General features: G+C 50.8%; 1 protein-coding gene across 2 annotated transcripts; it reads left to right on the top strand.

The window, feature by feature from the left end:
* The first annotated feature begins 2,231 nt into the window (after window positions 1-2,231).
* Window positions 2,232-14,665, top strand: LOC116964396 (collagen alpha-2(I) chain-like). 2 transcript variants are annotated; one of them, XM_033003957.1, is made up of 5 exons: window positions 2,232-2,400; window positions 9,020-9,172; window positions 10,976-12,021; window positions 12,162-12,340; window positions 13,828-14,665. In XM_033003957.1, the coding sequence occupies exons 3-5, from the start codon at window positions 11,613-11,615 to the stop codon at window positions 14,203-14,205; spliced, it is 966 nt and encodes a 321-aa protein (XP_032859848.1). In that variant the 5' UTR covers window positions 2,232-2,400; window positions 9,020-9,172; window positions 10,976-11,612; the 3' UTR covers window positions 14,206-14,665. The 2 variants fall into 2 exon arrangements, with proteins under 2 accessions (XP_032859848.1, XP_032859847.1); XM_033003956.1 differs by lacking the exon at window positions 9,020-9,172.
* Window positions 14,666-16,174: the final 1,509 nt, after the last annotated feature.

The raw sequence follows: 16,174 nt of genomic DNA, 5'->3' as shown, positions 1-16,174 counted from the left end.
CATGGGCAGGTTCGGAAAAGAAAAAAGGAAGTTGTTCTTCACACATCTTGTTAAAGGGCAGATTTCCCTGCCATATGATGTTGTAGCCTACTAGAAGTTTATATGGGTTCAAAGAGAAACTGGACTATGTCTATTGAGGACTATCGGTAGACTGTCATGATAACCTTAGAATCACAGAATCATCTAGATTGGAAAGGACCTTTCAGATCACCGAGTCCAACTGTTAACCTGGCACTGCCAAATCCACCACTAAACCATGTCCCTAAGCGCCACATCTACATGTCTTTTAAATACTTATAGGGATGGTGACAACCACTTCTCTGGGCAGCCTGTGCCAGTGCTTGACAATCCTTTTGGTGTAGAAATTTTTCCTAACATCCGATGTAAACCTCCCCTGGCTCAACCTGAGGCCATTTCCTCTCATCTCATCGCTTGTTACTTGGGAGAAGAGACTGACCCCCCACCTCGCTACGACCTCCCTTCAGGCAGGTGGAGGGAGCGGTAAGGTCTCCCCTCAGCCTCCTTTTCTCCAGGCTAACCCACCCCAGTTCCCTCAGCTGCTCCTCATGAGACTTGTGCTCCAGACCCTTCCCCAGCTCGGTTGCTCTTCTCTGGCCGCGCTCCAGCACCTCAGTGTCTTTCCTGTAGCAAGGGACCCAAAACTGAACCCAGTATTCGAGGTGCAGCCTCTCCAATGCTGAGTACAGGGGTACAATCACCTCCCTAGTGCTGGCTACACTATTTCTGATACAAGCCAGGATGCTGTTGGCCTTCTTGGAAAGTCTCCCAATGCTGCACTGTAGGGAGTGTACCTTGGGAAGGGCTACTACATGCTTGAACTGCTTTTGTATCCCTACCCAGGCATCTGCTAGTCAGCCTGCTGAGATGGGGTGCTGAGCCAAAGGAACCTGTGGGCTGACTGTTATTCTCTCCTTTCTTCCAACTAACTTGTTACATATGAAATTTTGAGTGCTGTAGCTTTAATTCTGGAGTTTTATGGTGCTTTGTTAAAATCTGCAGTGAAATTTTGTGCTGCCCATTTTTGTGCTAATCATTTTTGTCCATATTTAGAGTAATCACTGGGCGAAGGAATACTTAATGAATGTGTCCATTAGATAACTGCAGCTATGGGTGGAGAACAAGACATGATACATCCAGACCTCTTCTATACCACATTTAGCTGCAAATCTGAAAAATGCTTTATGGAAGATGGCAAGTACCACTACCTTGATTCAATAAATGGCAATATAGACTAAAGGTTAGGTGTCACAAAGATAAGCCAGAAGTCTCAGCCTGCCGTAGCCACAGGACCCACAGCTTTCAGCAGGTTGTACTGTTTAGTGACAGTCTTTTAGTGCTCAGTCCCAGTCTAGCCTGCACCCCAAGTATTACTGCAAAGAGAAGGTCCCGCTGGACAGGCCGTGCTTCCTTGGGCAGGATGGATGGAGCTCAGACTTGTTCCCACTCAGCTGTGCTCACTGCTGTTAGGCTTAGGGCATGATGTTTAAAAATTTCTTCTCCCTCAGCTGTAGAAAAGCCATAATGGCTGGCTGATCTCAAAGCCATGTGCGCCCTTATTCTCATAATGGCTCTCTTCTCTCCAAGGGTGTTCAGGTGAGTTCACTGAACCAGCAGAAAAATAACACTACTGTGAAAAAAAAATACGTTTCCTACCAGTTGTCTCCCTGAAGCAGCTCCCCGCAGAGTTGTGAGCAGGAGGTCCAGCCTCGGGGTGGTGGTGGCAGGGGGTCTCATCTCTTCTCAGTGGCTGCTAGCAGTCACTAAGCCTTAAGGCCAAGCCTGAGCAAGATGACATTTGAGCACCACATTTCATTTGGGGCCACAAGCACAGGTGACAACCGGTCAGAACACGTGTCTGCTTCAGTTTCAGAGTGAACAGCACCACTGTGGCCTTCCCCCCCCATGCCAGCAGCTCAGCCTGGCGCAGGGCAGCCCACCATCACTGCTGTGGTCCTGCGCAAGGAGCTGGTGCTTCCAGGTCTGGATGGGACCTCTGGGGACGGCACTGCTGCCTCCTGCGGGGTATCTCCTCTGTCCTCGGGGATGGGGTGGATGTCAGGTCTGAGCCCTGAGGCTGCGAAGGTGATGGGGCTACTCACGGTCCTGAAGTGAGGCTGCCCCGAAAGAGTTAAGAGGAGCGCTCCTCCCTCTCGGTACATAAGTCTCCTCCTGGGTGACCTTCCCGGCAGCCTTTGCTGGCTCTGCCCCAACCAAACAAAGAGGGCAGGAGCTTTTCAAACAGCAGCCTCCCAAAAAGTTGGCTGCTGCAGAGCTGGGCTGTACTGGGATCCTGGCTGGCCACGGCCACCGGCGGATGCAGCAGCGACAGCAAGTTGGTGCCGTCGCCTGGGAGGATCCTGGCAGACGTCTTTAGTCCCTGTACGTAGATGCTCAGCCTGTTTGCTCCTGTGCATTCAGCTGGTTTGGATGGTGGGAGCATGATGGGGAAGGACAGAGAGAAACTTCTCGCAGTGGTAGTTGGACGGGGGTGCGAGTGACAAGGAGGGGGGGCAAGAGGCTGGCGTTCGTGAGCTCCTGTGGCCCACAGCCATTCCCTGCTCCGTGGGACACTGCTCTGGATGGAGCGGACCGCTGCTGCTCAGCACGCAGGCCAGGACATGCTGAGCAGGGATGTGGAGGTGTGGTGCTGTGCTGAGATTCAGTGTCAGAGCTGGGAATGGCGTGCCCAAGCTGAAACACTGTCCTCCAGCTGCTCCTTGAACTCAGAAACCTGCGTAGCAATTTTCCAGCAGAGGTGCAGACCTTCTTTAGAAATTGCCTGTGTGTTGATAGACTGCTGGGTGGTGGATTTAAGGCAGCAGACAATCACAAATCTGCTCCAGCCAAAACACTGAAGATGAGCAGGAGAGGAAAGAACGGAGCTCCGAGTGCTGCTTTTGGATCTTGCCTCTGCCTTTGGCTGTCCCTTCATTCTTGCACCTCCAGGCTGCTGATGAGAACAATGCTATTTACTCCCACCTCTGCGGGTGAACTGCTTCCCTCGTGGTGGTGGATGGTAATTAGGACTAATTAGTCAATGTCTAAATGCCACCTGAGGCTGAAAGTGCTTGTCCTGTGTGTTGCACCATCTTGCAGCTGAGTGCTTAATTTTTCCTTCCTATTCCTTGGCTTCGGGTTGTGGAGCCGTGGTGGCGTGGCTACAGAGAGCTCTCCTTGAGCCCCCCAGATCCAGGTGATTGGTGGGTTATTTTGCCAGCAGAAACACTAAACAACCGGTGTTCATTTGTCGTGGCGAGGTACAAGGGGCATTACATTGTGCTTGTAGGGATTGTGCTACAGTGTTGGCTCAGCCCACACGCTCTAGATGCTGATGTTTTCCCTGTGCTGTAAGAGCTTTGGTCCATCTCCCTGCTCAGTCCGTTGGACCTTTTGCACCTGTATTAGGGTGGGTTTAGATGTGTGTCAGATTTCAGAGAATACAGTTTGTGTGGCTTCATTAGAGGAATTGCAGGATGGGGGATTTGTCTTCTGAGGGCTTGGAAACTTTTCATCCTAATATGTAGTAACAGTTGTGGTTACCTCTGCAGGGAGTTGAGATTAATCTGAGTTTCCAATGACTGCCATGTCAACTATATAGATTTGGAACAGCAGAAAAAATAGATTTTGGGGGGTTCCCTCTGATCTGCAGAAGGTGAATTTAGCATTTTAGCTGAAACACTTCCAGTTGATTAAATCTTCAACAGTAATCTCTGAACATCTGGCTTGCCCTCTCTTGAGGTCTAGGGCTCATTCTTTCAGTGCATACTGGCAGGTAGGCCATGCACAAGCTCAAGACTTCAGAACTGTCTGAACCTGAATGTGTCTATGCACACATTTGTATTTCAGGGCTCTTTTAGCCTAAAAACTGTGCCATGATGCATGTTTTCTGTCTTCCCACAACACTTGAAAAGTGTGCCCTGACACTGTAGTAATATGCCTGCTCATTGTTAACCTTCTTCAGATATCCTGATTTCAACAAAAGGGACAAATATCACTTTACTCTTTGCAGTGATTTATTTGTTTCCTCTTCAAGCACGTGAAAGATGCTAGAAATTCAAGATATGCTTGTGGTTTAGCCTTTGCAACTCTCCCTGCTTGAAGGGCTGCATCTTTGAAGAGCAGAGATGTAAAGCTGCAAAACACTTTAAAGAGAGGCTGATGTTAACTGTACAGGCAGGGTAGTGGGATATTTCTCCGAATACTTAAGCTCAGCTTAGTGAATTTGTTCAGTCCCAGAACAGAGATGGATTTCTGAGCCTGGATGTGAAATCCAGCCTGTCCCTCTCCCCGAGGCCTTTCCAGGTGTTTTGTGAAAATCTCTTGTTCCTTCAGGCTGTGATTCTACAGTCCTTAATCAGTTTGGAACCCTTCAGATCATTTCTTAATACAAATCTGACAGTTACCAGGTACAGGCAGGGCATCACAACCATGCTGAACTTGTCAGACCACGTGTTATGGTGTTGACATTGACCTATGATTTTTGAGCTCTGGTAGAGCTGATCCAATGCAAAGTGTTTTTGTACAAACCTATCCATCAGTATGATTTTATAGTATCATTTCTTTGTGCTGTGTGTCTTGGGACCCTTTGACCATCCAAGTGGATTTTTCTGTGTTCCTGGAACTCCTCCTTTCCGCTCCCCTCAAACACGAGGGAATAGTACTATGTTTATGTGGTTGTTACCTTATGCCCCTAAACAATTCTAATACTCATTACATATACACGCTCCTATTTATTCTATCACCTTATCTTTATACTCTATTCCTCAGTTAGCACACAGCTGTAGCGACATTGTCTGGGTCAAAAGCAAACTATGTGTATCAGCCTACTCACAATTAGTTTTGCAAACCCCAAAACTGTTAATTAAAGAAACCTTGCAGGGACCCAACTTTCTTCTGTTAGCATGTACTGCAAACCTTAGAGTAGAAGGTTTAAGTTTTGCATTCTCCATTTGAGGATCTAGTTTTTAAAGTGTGGCCAGGCAGGGGGCTATCTCCTCGACTGCTCTGCAAGCAAAGCCTAAAGGAACTGGTCAGCTGTCAAGGTCCAGGCTCTAAATAGCTCACTTCCAAATCCTGGGCCAGATATACAACCCTTCCTTCTCTACCGTTCTGACAGCTGAAATACAAGTTTATTAAAAGGCTTCTTATGAGGTTATCCCTTCAGAGGGGGAGTCAACATGGCTCAGGTAACAGCAGCACTGTCTAAATTCAACAGGCCTGTCTCCTTTTAATAAAGCCTGAACAGAGTTGCTCCTTCACCAGTTTTGCAAAGAAAATCAGGGCTCTGTAACATGGGATACAGCAATCTGTATGACTGGTAGCAATCAATTTTGTTAGATGTTATTCCTACCACGAGGCTTGACAAATCCTGCAAAGCAATGACCCAGGGTAAAATTGCAGCCTGGAAGAAATAACCATTCTTCCCTGTCACAGATCTTCCTGCTTTGGCAACATGTCAGCATAGGACACCTAATACTGCTAATCTTCCTCCAAGCTAAGCACCGTTAAACCACATTGCCAGTTCTTTCTGATTACCTGTCTCCATGGAGCTAAAACTTTCCAGTCTGTTTGTACAGCAGTGAAGCTGTTATCTAGGTGAAGAGCTAAGAACTATCCATGTCCCTTCATAGCTGTGCTGGGCAGGTTCTGAAACAGGACCTTGAGGGCAAGAAACCAAGTGGAGCACTGCCATATCAGCTTGTCCTTCCTGTCCAGCATGGCTGTGTTCAAAGCACATTTCTCTGCAGGGTGAGAAGGAATCAAGTGTTCCTCCGGCAGACTCGACCCTTCCACGGCATCTTTGCCTTTGCTCTACTTGAAATGCTTCTTACTTTCTTGGTTGCAAGAAGCTCTTTTCCATATCTGAATCAAGTGTAAACCAGCATTATCCTCTTGTGCTTCTGGAGGATGTTTTTAATTTTTTTTTTTTCCCCTCTGAGCTGTTGCAGAGTGAAAAAGGACTCGTCTTGCCAGTTTTTGCAAGTGGCTATTTAGAAAGTTGTGGGAAAGCAATAAAACCGATGAGGATGGATCAGTGTCCCTCCCCAGCTGCTTCCAGCTGCTCCAGCTTCCCAAATGTGTGCTGGGGATCTGAGAAGGAGGGCTGAAAATCAGAGGCAAAGAGGACCTCATCAAGTTGCTGCCAGCCACAAAGCCCAGGGTAAAGGGAAGGCTGGCAGATTGGGCTTATGGCTCCTTACAAGGTCCATGAGGATCTATTCCCTTTTGCTAACGTCTTCCCCTTTGTTTTAATGTGTTTGCATAGCCTGGGATGCCCTGTGCATCCATCATCCATGAATGAGTCATACTGTTTCCTATCCCATGCCCTGGTACACTGGCATTGCACTGTACAGAGGCAGCTGAAGTTGAAAGGAAAGGGGTATATCCACACCTAACTTTGTCCTTTGTGGTCCTACATGGACCTTCTTAGGGCAGGAATATTTTGCACTCTGCCTCACCGCAAGCTCTTGAGTCCAATGTGCAGTGGGATGTTAACATCATAAAGTGGCTGTTTTTAATTGCTGAGACTGGGCAGGATGAGCTGCATCTTCTCACTCTCTGTGGGTTGCAGCTTTTCCTTCTCCCATTTCTTCTTCTTCTTTGGTCACAGCCATTCTCAGTATCAGCAATTTGTCTCACTGGTGAGACGTGTTGCTCCACCTTGGTATCTGCTACCCTTGCGGCTGTGCTGCTTCTGAAATTATAGATTGGAGCTTGTTGCTCTAATTAAGTCTACATCTCTCCAAGGCTGTTCCATCCCTGAGGGCCAGGCTGGCCGTGGCCGTGCTGCTGTGCAGCTAACCCTGATGACTTAAATAGCCATTGAGGTAATGCAACCCCAGGGTAAAGCGATTGAGTGGTTGTGGCATGGCACTACTGTCTGCTGAAGGCTCTGCAGGAATCTGACTCTTCCCTGCTTCACCCCAGCATGAGTTTCAGAAGAAACTTTGCTTGCACCTCCCAAGGGCATAAGCTGCTTGTGTCCAAGAGCAGGCTTGCAGCTGTGAGGCAGAAGGAAGAAGTCAATCTTCCCAGATGCGAGTTGACTCTGAGGTCACACAACTTACATTTAACTTTTGGGGAATTTGGCATTCAAACCCTGCTAGTCAGGGCTGCAGAAAGACTGGGGGAGAAACAGGCAGCACTGCAGCCAGTGGGTGTATGTGTATGCAGGCAAGCAGGGGAGCTTTACACCAAGGGACTTGCAGGATGGATGCTGGGGTGCTTCTCTTCCTTGATTTTGCTCCTAGCACTGGGACCTGCACTGGTGCAGAAACAAGTGGTGAAGAGGAAAAGCCTGCTGCTTGCCCTAAGGCTAGTGTTTAGGTAACTTCACCTGAGTCATAGGAAACCTGGATTCGTGTTCTTCCTACTTCTCAGACCTTAAATCCACTCTGTTCTGAAGAGAACTCTGGGGCATGCATGAGTGCTGCCTTCTTTCTCCTTCTTTCTTGAGGATATTCCATTTTGTATTTAATATTTTCTGGGCCAGAGAGCGCAGGAGCTAAGGAAATAATCCCGGTGATGAGAAGGTTGTTCCAGACTCTGGTATGTGTTTTTGTGGATATTACTGCGTGCAGAGTTATGGAATAGAAGTGTTACCAGCAGCACTGCCTGGTTAAAGGAGATTTCCTGGCTACAACTAAGTACTTAAAGACTTTAGGCATTGCAAGGGTTCAGCAGCAGCTGAAAGAAAGGGTGGCTGATGTGAAATTTGGACAGATGCCTGAATTGGCAGGCTGAAGTGAAATTCCTTTTGCAGGCCTAGCTGTATAACAAAACATGCAGCTGCTCACACAGATGTGTATGTCTAACTGGCTGGATAAGGTCTCAAAAGCCAGCCCACCAAAGGCCAAAACTTGGAGCCTGTGGTGCTGGGTGGCAGCTCTCTCTAGCTGTAGCTGTATACCGAGTGTGTCAGTCACCACATCTTCCCTCTGCAAGTATGGGTCCCCACTACAAAACAAGGGGTGTCGGTGGGGGAAGGACACTTGCAGACCCACGAGGAATCACACTGAAGTTATCCTAGCTCACAGGGGAATGATGTTGTGTTCACACAGGCGTAACTTCAGGGCTTGCAGAGTGACTTGCAGCTGTGGCTGATGCACAGTGTGGTAGCCAGGCAGGTGGAGGCAAACCGTGACTTCAGAACAAGGGACTTCTAGTGCCCCCACACAGCTCACAGCACCTGTACTTTGTATGGAAACCTCCAAGCCAAGTAGACTTTGTGGTGCTGCTCTATTGTAGAAATAGCAAAGGCTGAGTCATCCCAGATGAGATTGTTCCAGGGACTTTCTGGAGGAGATCAAACCTTTCTGTTTTCCTGTTATCCACAGAAATGAAAAGGGATAAAGGCAGAGAGTAAGCACACGATTGCAGTGCTGTGAATTTTTTTCCGCTAAGGCTCTCTGTTTCCCTGTCTCCCTGCAAAGCCACCATGGAATTAACTTCTCCTGAGTGGTGTAAGAAACCTTCAGAGGAATCATGTCACCCCCAGCCTGGCCCTGAGAAGTGAAGGGAACTCCATCCCCAGTGCAAAATCCCTGAAGTCTAGGAAAATCCCTGAATCTTTCCCTCTCATTGAATTGATTTTTTTTTTTTCCTACCTTGTGCAAAAAATTATTGGAGAGTAACAAACATCTTTTAGGTCAGGTAAGTGTAAAGGTCTCATCTTCATGAATGTGTAACTTGAGCAGCTGTGTTGCATAAGCTGTGTGTATGACACAGGCTGCAGCTCCATTGGAAAAATCTGCTCTGGAGAAGGAGAAAGAGGAGAAGGTGATGGACTCAGCTGTGGGAATGGGGAGCATGTTTAGTACAGAAAACTGCAAGTTTGCAACAGGACCTGGATAAATAAAGGCATAACTAGAGATGGAGCCAGACCCAAGCTGTCAGAGAAGCTGACTGTTGTGATTTTGGAGGAAATAGCTGGAATACTGTATTGTCTGAAAGGGTGACCTGTTTCTTTCACTGGCAACCCTTTTCTCCTACCTGACAGGGTAGAGAGTAGCTGCTGCGTGCTTTGTATGGCCTCATGGTGTAAGTGAGCAGGATTTGAGCTGGATTTCACCCTGCCCAATCTGCCTTCGCTCACCTCCTGCTCCCCAGCTGGACTCTGACCCACAGCCTGCTTTTCAGCATCTTCTCTGAGGTGGGTTTCCAGGTCTTGGTCTGTCTCTGATCAGTAAATACATATTTTTTAAAAGTCCTGATGCAGAGGCAAGTACTGTTCTTGAAGCATAAGGAGCCTGGGTGAAGCTAGCCTTGAGACCTGGGGTGCTCATATGTACCTCCATGGAGCTGCTGCCCGCAGCTATCCTCTGCTGGTGTAGAAGCATCCTGTGGAGCCATGCGCTGCAGCGAGGAGCCATCCTGGCCAAACTCCTCACCCGACTGCCCCTCCAGCAAACTGGTGGCTGCAGGGGAACACCCTGCGCTGGGGATGCCCAGCTGACATGGATTAGCAGGGCAGGGGCGGTCGGTGCCTCCCATGAGCTATCCCCTAGCCTGGGAAGGCAGGGCAGTGGGAGCTCTGTGGAGGGCTGGGGTAAGTTCAGAGGGAATGAGCAGGTGAAGAAGGAAGGAGTTGGGACCTGGGGATGTTAGAAAGTGAGCCACATCTTCAGTGAAGAGGAAGCTGGGAGAGATGCTGTGTGGAGTCAGTACATATCCAAGGTGCTCTTATCTCTCCTCCTGTGCGGAGGCTGGATAAAGGCTGTCGGCGTGGGGCATTGGCTTTCCTGGCATTTATGTAAACCTCATGTTTCTGTCATCTGCTGTTCAGGTAGCTGCACTGCTTTGCTTTTGCTCTAGTGTCCTCTGTCTGTCTTGAAACACTCTGAGAGGAGGGCAGAGTATCTTGCCAGGGCCTAAACTTCCCATACCTGCAGCCATAGGAAGCTCAAGGTGGTGGTTTCCTTGTAGCATCTCCCCTTGGCATGGGGAAGGTTGGGTATTCCTGACCTTTTCCTCTTGCTCTGCAATTGCACTGTCTGCACCCAGGGACATCTGTTGTCCTATATCTACTCCCCTAGCTCTTATCTACAAGTTCCCTAACGCCCATAGCAGGGCATGGGGTGGCCTTTGGATGTAAACAGATCTGGAACAAAGTACAATCTACATCTCTGGAGTTAATGCCTCTCTCTTTTGCCATGGAAAATGTAAAACGCAGAGGGGCACAACTCCTGCGTCGAATTAAGTGGCTCCGTTTTTCCCTGTGGCTTTCTGTAGCTGATGTACAATAGTCTCTGTGCCTCTGTGGCCAACAAAACACATTATTGTCCTTTTTAAGATCCACATGTGCCCGGGAAAGTAGGGTTTGGAAAAGGTTCCTATATCACATCTGCTTGGCAGTAGCTTGACATAGTCTCTATTATACATTGCTAATCTGAAAAGTGTTTTGCTGTTTTATGGAAATCCTTGGAGGCTATTTATTTTGGTGAGGCAAAATCCAAAAGCATGTCCTTTAAGCAGCAGCTGCAGCACTGAGTGTCCAAGAAATGCCTGCTGATAAAGGAAGCTGATAGGAAGTAGAAAACCCCTCCATCATACTTGTATACACACATACATGTGTACATATACACATATATAGGTATATCCCTGTGTAGGTGTAAGTGTGTACATATGCAGCGCCAAACACTGTCCAACCTGACCTGGCCCTGGTGTGATGCCTGTAACAAGGGAAGGGGCTGGTCCCACCACATTCTTTTGCTCCAGAGTGCGACCCAGAGGACACACAGATGCAGGGGCCATACCAGCAGTGCAGTCCCTGCTATGCCACCCACACACACGCAGTGAGTGTGACCCCATCCTGAGGCACCGTCCCCTGACTGACACCACCAGCCAAGGCTGTGTGTGAGGGGAGGGAGGGGAAGTACAGGAGGTAGTCATTACATTTGCAGTTGTGCCTTCTTTACAACTGGTATATAAAAGGTTGGTTTTGCTTCTCTCAAAGGTTATGGGACAGTGTCGTCTCCAGACCTGAAGGGCAGCTTCTGCAGCACCAACTGTTTTCCATGCAGTAGTTGTCGACGTGGGCATTCCCAGTTCTGCTTGCTGTAACCTTCCAGGCTGCCAAGGAGACGTGAGGCTTCAGCAGGGATCTGCCAGCCTCATGCGGTGAACCGCTGCTTGCCAGGACTCGCACTGAGCTTCCTGAGATACTGAGCTGCTGCTTGGGATCCTGACTGCTCCTGGCTCCTCACTTTACTGCTGGCAGTGGGGATTCAATGTCCAGTTTGGAACGCTGGGCAGAGCCAAGCCTGTTGCCATCTGCTGTGCCCTTGGTGGACCGGGGAACCTGGCTGAACCCCCTGTTCTGAGGGGGGCTCCGTGTGTGCCAGAGACAGGTTTTGGGCTGCCCCTAATCGCTCTGGTGGGAAGAGCCACCTCTTTCCTCCTCTCCAGCTGGGAACTGGGTCACTGCTGGAAGCTGGGGATGGCGCTGCATGGACCTGGGGCCAGAAGCCTTGTGGCGGAGCACTAGAAGAGCCCAAGCATCATCTCGGTGGTGCCTGGGGGGCTGCCGGCGTCCCCACAGCCGCTGTGCTCTGGGGATGTAGGTGCCGGGCGCAGGAGGGGTGCTGGGAGCGATGGGCCGGTTGGACGACCACGCCAAGAGGAGGATCGTGGAGCTGCGCAGGGCTGGGCTGAGCTTCCGCAAGATCAAGAAGGTGCTGGAGCTGGACAACATCCGAGTGACGCCACAGGCCGTGTACCTCTTCCTCAAGAGGAAGAGCATGGAGCCGGGGGCGGCTGCAGCTGGCTGGGACGGGGAGCAGCCCTGGCCCCCGCTGCAGGGGCACAAGGCCGAGCCACCCAAGGTGCTGAGTGCCCAGCTGCCTGCAGTGCCTGGTGAGGGCCCCGTGGGTAGCCGGGCGCCCTGTCCCGCTGGCAGCCAAGCCGTCAAGGAGGGCGTTCGGCCTGTCGGCACGGCCTCACTCTGCAAGGACGGCGGGCAGCCTGGGGAGGCCCTGTCCGTAGGACGGCTCCCTGGGAATGGTAAGGCCTGGTTCCCTGCAGGGGGTCACCACCATGGCCACCCCCTGGCAGTGCTGGGCCAGGGAAAGGGCTCCCCACCCCCCCACTGTGGACCCCCCAAGGGTCTCCTTTCGAGGAGTTTCTCTCGCTGTCCCTTGCAGGCGATGATGGCTCTACAGGCACCCCCTTGGCTCCGGGGAGCTGCCCCGCTCCGGGGGGCCCGGCCACCCCTCCACAGCCCCTGCCCAGCCGAGGGCGGCCGGTCGCACCCCCTGCCAGGAACCCAGCCCTGACGGTGAAGAAGATGATCGTGGACAAGGCTGTCCTCCTGCAGAAAAAGGTAGGATGACAGGCGGGACGGGAAAGCCCATCTGATCCGGACAGGAGCCAGTGCGGTACCACCTGCTGGGACGGCCCAAGACACCCTTCTGTATCCAAATCATGCAGATGAGGCGGGCTATCAGGGATGGAAGGCTCCTGAAATACCCCGCTGACCTCTACTAGCTGCACTGTCGCACAGTGCTTGACCCTGGCACCTGGTGAGCTTGTCTGGGAAGCACCTCTGTCAGCTGGGGCCATGGGGCATGCTGCCCCATAGGGCAGCCAGCACTCATTGCTGCCCTTGGGTGATGCTAGCTGCAGCGATGCCAGTTTCTGTCAGCATTGGCCTCCAACCTGCAGCTCTCAGAACCCCTCTTTAAGGCTTAGTTTCAGTACCAGCTCAGGAGGTTCCCCAAGCCACCACAAGGACACCAGCAGCTGAGTGGTTTGGTGCCGTACCAGGAGATGAAGGGCTGTGGCAAGCCAGGACGGGGTGACACAGCCAGGATGGCCATCCTCTGAGATACATCTAGCTGCCGTAATTCCTAATGTGTACACCCTTGCCTCACCATGCCATGAGGCCCCCAAGGCTGTGGCCATGCATGTGTTGTCCCAGCAGGTCCTTGTCCCTGCGGCCATCCTGCCCACCATGGTGAGCATGCCGCTGGCTAGCCAGCCCCATGGCCAAGCCCAACTCTGCTGACAGCCATGGCGAGCCATGGCGCAAATGTAAGTGACCGAGAAGTCCCAGGACCAGCTCTGAGTAGGCTGGCAGCAGGGCAGTGTGGCCGTGAACCTGCCCCAGTGCTCAAGGTTTACCCCTCTGACTTCACTTATGGGCAATGCTTTTGCCTCACAGAGGGTGGCAGGATTCTGGCACCTGCTTTTCTCACCCTGGCTTCCTGGGTGCAAAACACAGCCATGAGTCAGGCTGAGCCTCCATCCACAGCCCTGTCTCTGCTCAGACAGCAAATACCTTCTCCAGCCCACTCAGGTGTTTGTCAAGAGTCCTTGCCAGCTGCTTAAGAGGACACAGGTTGTTCAACATCCTTTCCAGGAGAAAGCCTCCCCTGGGGTTCAAAACCAGCACTTAATCCCTCTGGGTGAGCAGAACAGCCCTTTCCCTCAGGGTGCAATACAAAAAATGAAGAGGCTGGAAAGAAAAACCCAGAATATGCTATTTCTGTCCCTGAAGAGAGCAAACATGGTCCTGGCATCAGCACGGGCAGCCCAGCTGCCATCTAACATCATCCACCATCAGATGGCTAAGCCATGCAGACAGCATGCAGAGCAACGTGGAGTTCCTATGGAGAAGCTGCATAGGGGCTGGGTGGGGATGAAGTGCAGCTCAGAGCACGGTGAGGTCTAGAGGTCTGCAACAAGCTGATGACTTTCTCTCACACCTTGTAGCTAAGTGCAGAATAAATCTTTCTCTTGCTAAATGCCATTGAAGGAGCTGTTGATAATGTTTCACCTTTCCTTCTCTCCTGCCTCCCACTGCTTCAGGTCAAAGATGCCAGCACTCAGACTGCCCTGCTGAACCCCACGAGTCCTGGAAATCAAAACCTTGCTTGGGGCGGACCAGTGCTTCCCCCTGCTCCCAGCTCCCATGCCGTTGCAGAAAAGCTGGATGCTGTACAGCTGGAGATCCAGAAGCTGAGCCAGGCCCTGCACGCAGTGCTAGAGAGGCAGTGCTGCCTGGAGCGCCAGCAGGAGCACCAGCAGCGGCTGCAGCAGGAGGTGCTGATGACGCTGCAGCAGCTCAGCTCCACTGTGAGCCATGGCGCCGTGCCTGCGAACCAGCCCTGCATCCCCTTCAGCAGCATGGCAGAGCCCTCGCCCACTGTGCCAAACTTGAGCCAGTTCAAGATGGAGCTCATCTGACCTCACACAACGCCAGCGTGCTCTAGCAGCGCTGCACTGATGGCAGGATGAAGCCATGAAAAACTACCTTTCAGGGGCTGTGGCAGCTACCTAAGGATTATGTGGGGCATCCTGCAGAGATGGTCACTGGTGCCTCATGTTTTCAGCCCTGTTGACTAAAAGGGGCTGCTTGGCACAAGGGGCCGGGCAATGGAAAGCTGAGGCCTCACTTCTCCCATGCTGCTCATCCCGGTTGGCACTGGAGCTGGCTGGTGGCCCATGGACTTGAGCAGCACAGGCAGCCTGCCTGCAAGTAGAAGATGCAACTAAGAGAGACACAGCAGGTAGGTGGGTCTCAAAGAAAAGGCGAGGCTTCCTCTCACGAGAGTCAGAGCCGTGATAGGCAATCACAGAAACACTTCATGCCCTCCATTTGCAGAGCTTTGCTCAGTAAAAATCTATATACACCATGGTTCAGAAACAGTGTGTGATCTCTTCATTTTACCTACCCTTTGCCCTACCAGCGAGCAGGCTGGCTCTATCTTGGGTGCTGCCACCACGCGCAATGCTGCACAGGATGTTCAAACCCATGAGATGAGACCACCGCTCCGCACACGAAGGATGCTTCTGGCATCAGCTGCTGCACTGTTAGGGATATAGCACACTTATGTAGGAAACAATCTTCTACTGAGCAGATTCCACTTAGGTCGCCCTCCTCACCTCAAATTCTCAGCAGATCTGGAGTCTGGCACTGGTCCTGCCCACTGTCTGACCGAGATAGGGGCAGGACCATATGAGTAAGAGTTGCACCTGGGCATGAGCTGGGTATTCATCTCTCCTCTAACCCCTTTTCCTGAGCAGGACGTCCTACTGGTTATGGTCCCCAGCAGCAAAGACTCTCCCTAGTGCAGGCTGCTGGTGTGCAGAGCTGCTCAAGCAGAGAGGGGCACAATGCTGAAAACCCCCTTCTACAGACAAGAAGGGCTCAAGGGAGGCTGATGTACTTCCACTGCAGCAGGGGAGCCCGGAGGGACTGGAAACTAGACTTGCCTGCTGGGTGGAAAGGTCTGCTGCGAGCGTGGCCTTGGCTCATCACCCAGCCCTGAATCTCAAGAGGGGATAGAGGATGTCCTTCCTCTGCATTAGCCATGCAGGCTTCTTTCTTTCTGATCACCACGCTTAGCACAAACTGCCTAGAAGAGGTCCCCAGCCTCCTTCTTTGGACTGAGGTCAAAGTTGTGAAGTATAAAAATAATTCAGGTATTTTATACATACATACACACACACACACACACACACACACACACACACACACACACATATATATGTATACCTGGGCATTTTTCAGGTCCTTGCAGCAACCCCAGTGGATGGGAGGGCTGGACAACCAGTCTGCCCCCCACAGAGATACATGCCCTGGCCCCAATGCTGTTAGACCTTGCTGCTACAGCTGTGCTTGGGAGCATTAGAAGTCTGCTGCAATCTCCCTGTGGTCATTCATTTTGATGTTGGTGTAATTTTAGGGATGTCTGAAGAGCAACAGACAAAGAAAAATGAAAGATCAGTTGCTCTGCTCTTTTGCACAAGGCAACTAATCTGCATCTCAGCTTTACACTTAAAATGAAGGGGCTGGATGACCAGCCTTCAGCAGGCATGGTTTCCTAAGGTCTCTGTTAATGTTTTGGGGAAAACCAGGAGCAGAACACCTGCCATCGCCTGGCACAAGTACATCAACTTTAAACCACCTTGATTTCTGAAACAGCTTCTGTAAATCTGACTTAATGGTATTTTTAAAATTATTTTTAAAAAATACATGCTGCGTTTTCTATTTCCCCAAAGTATTTTAAGAACTTTCCTCATTTCTAACTCTTGCACATCAGCTCCCTACCCAATGATGAAAGATCAGTAAAAAATGTGGGAAATAAATCACCTGGGCTTGTTAAATAACCCATCCACTGTAACATTTGTTTCAGACAAATACACAGCCTAA

The sequence above is a fragment of the Tyto alba genome, unplaced genomic scaffold (assembly GCF_018691265.1).
Source record: "Tyto alba isolate M040663 unplaced genomic scaffold, T.alba_DEE_v4.0 Super-Scaffold_28, whole genome shotgun sequence".
NCBI lineage: Eukaryota > Metazoa > Chordata > Aves > Strigiformes > Tytonidae > Tyto > Tyto alba.
Note: the sequence above shows the minus strand (reverse complement) of the source record. Positions and strands in the feature narration are given on the sequence as shown.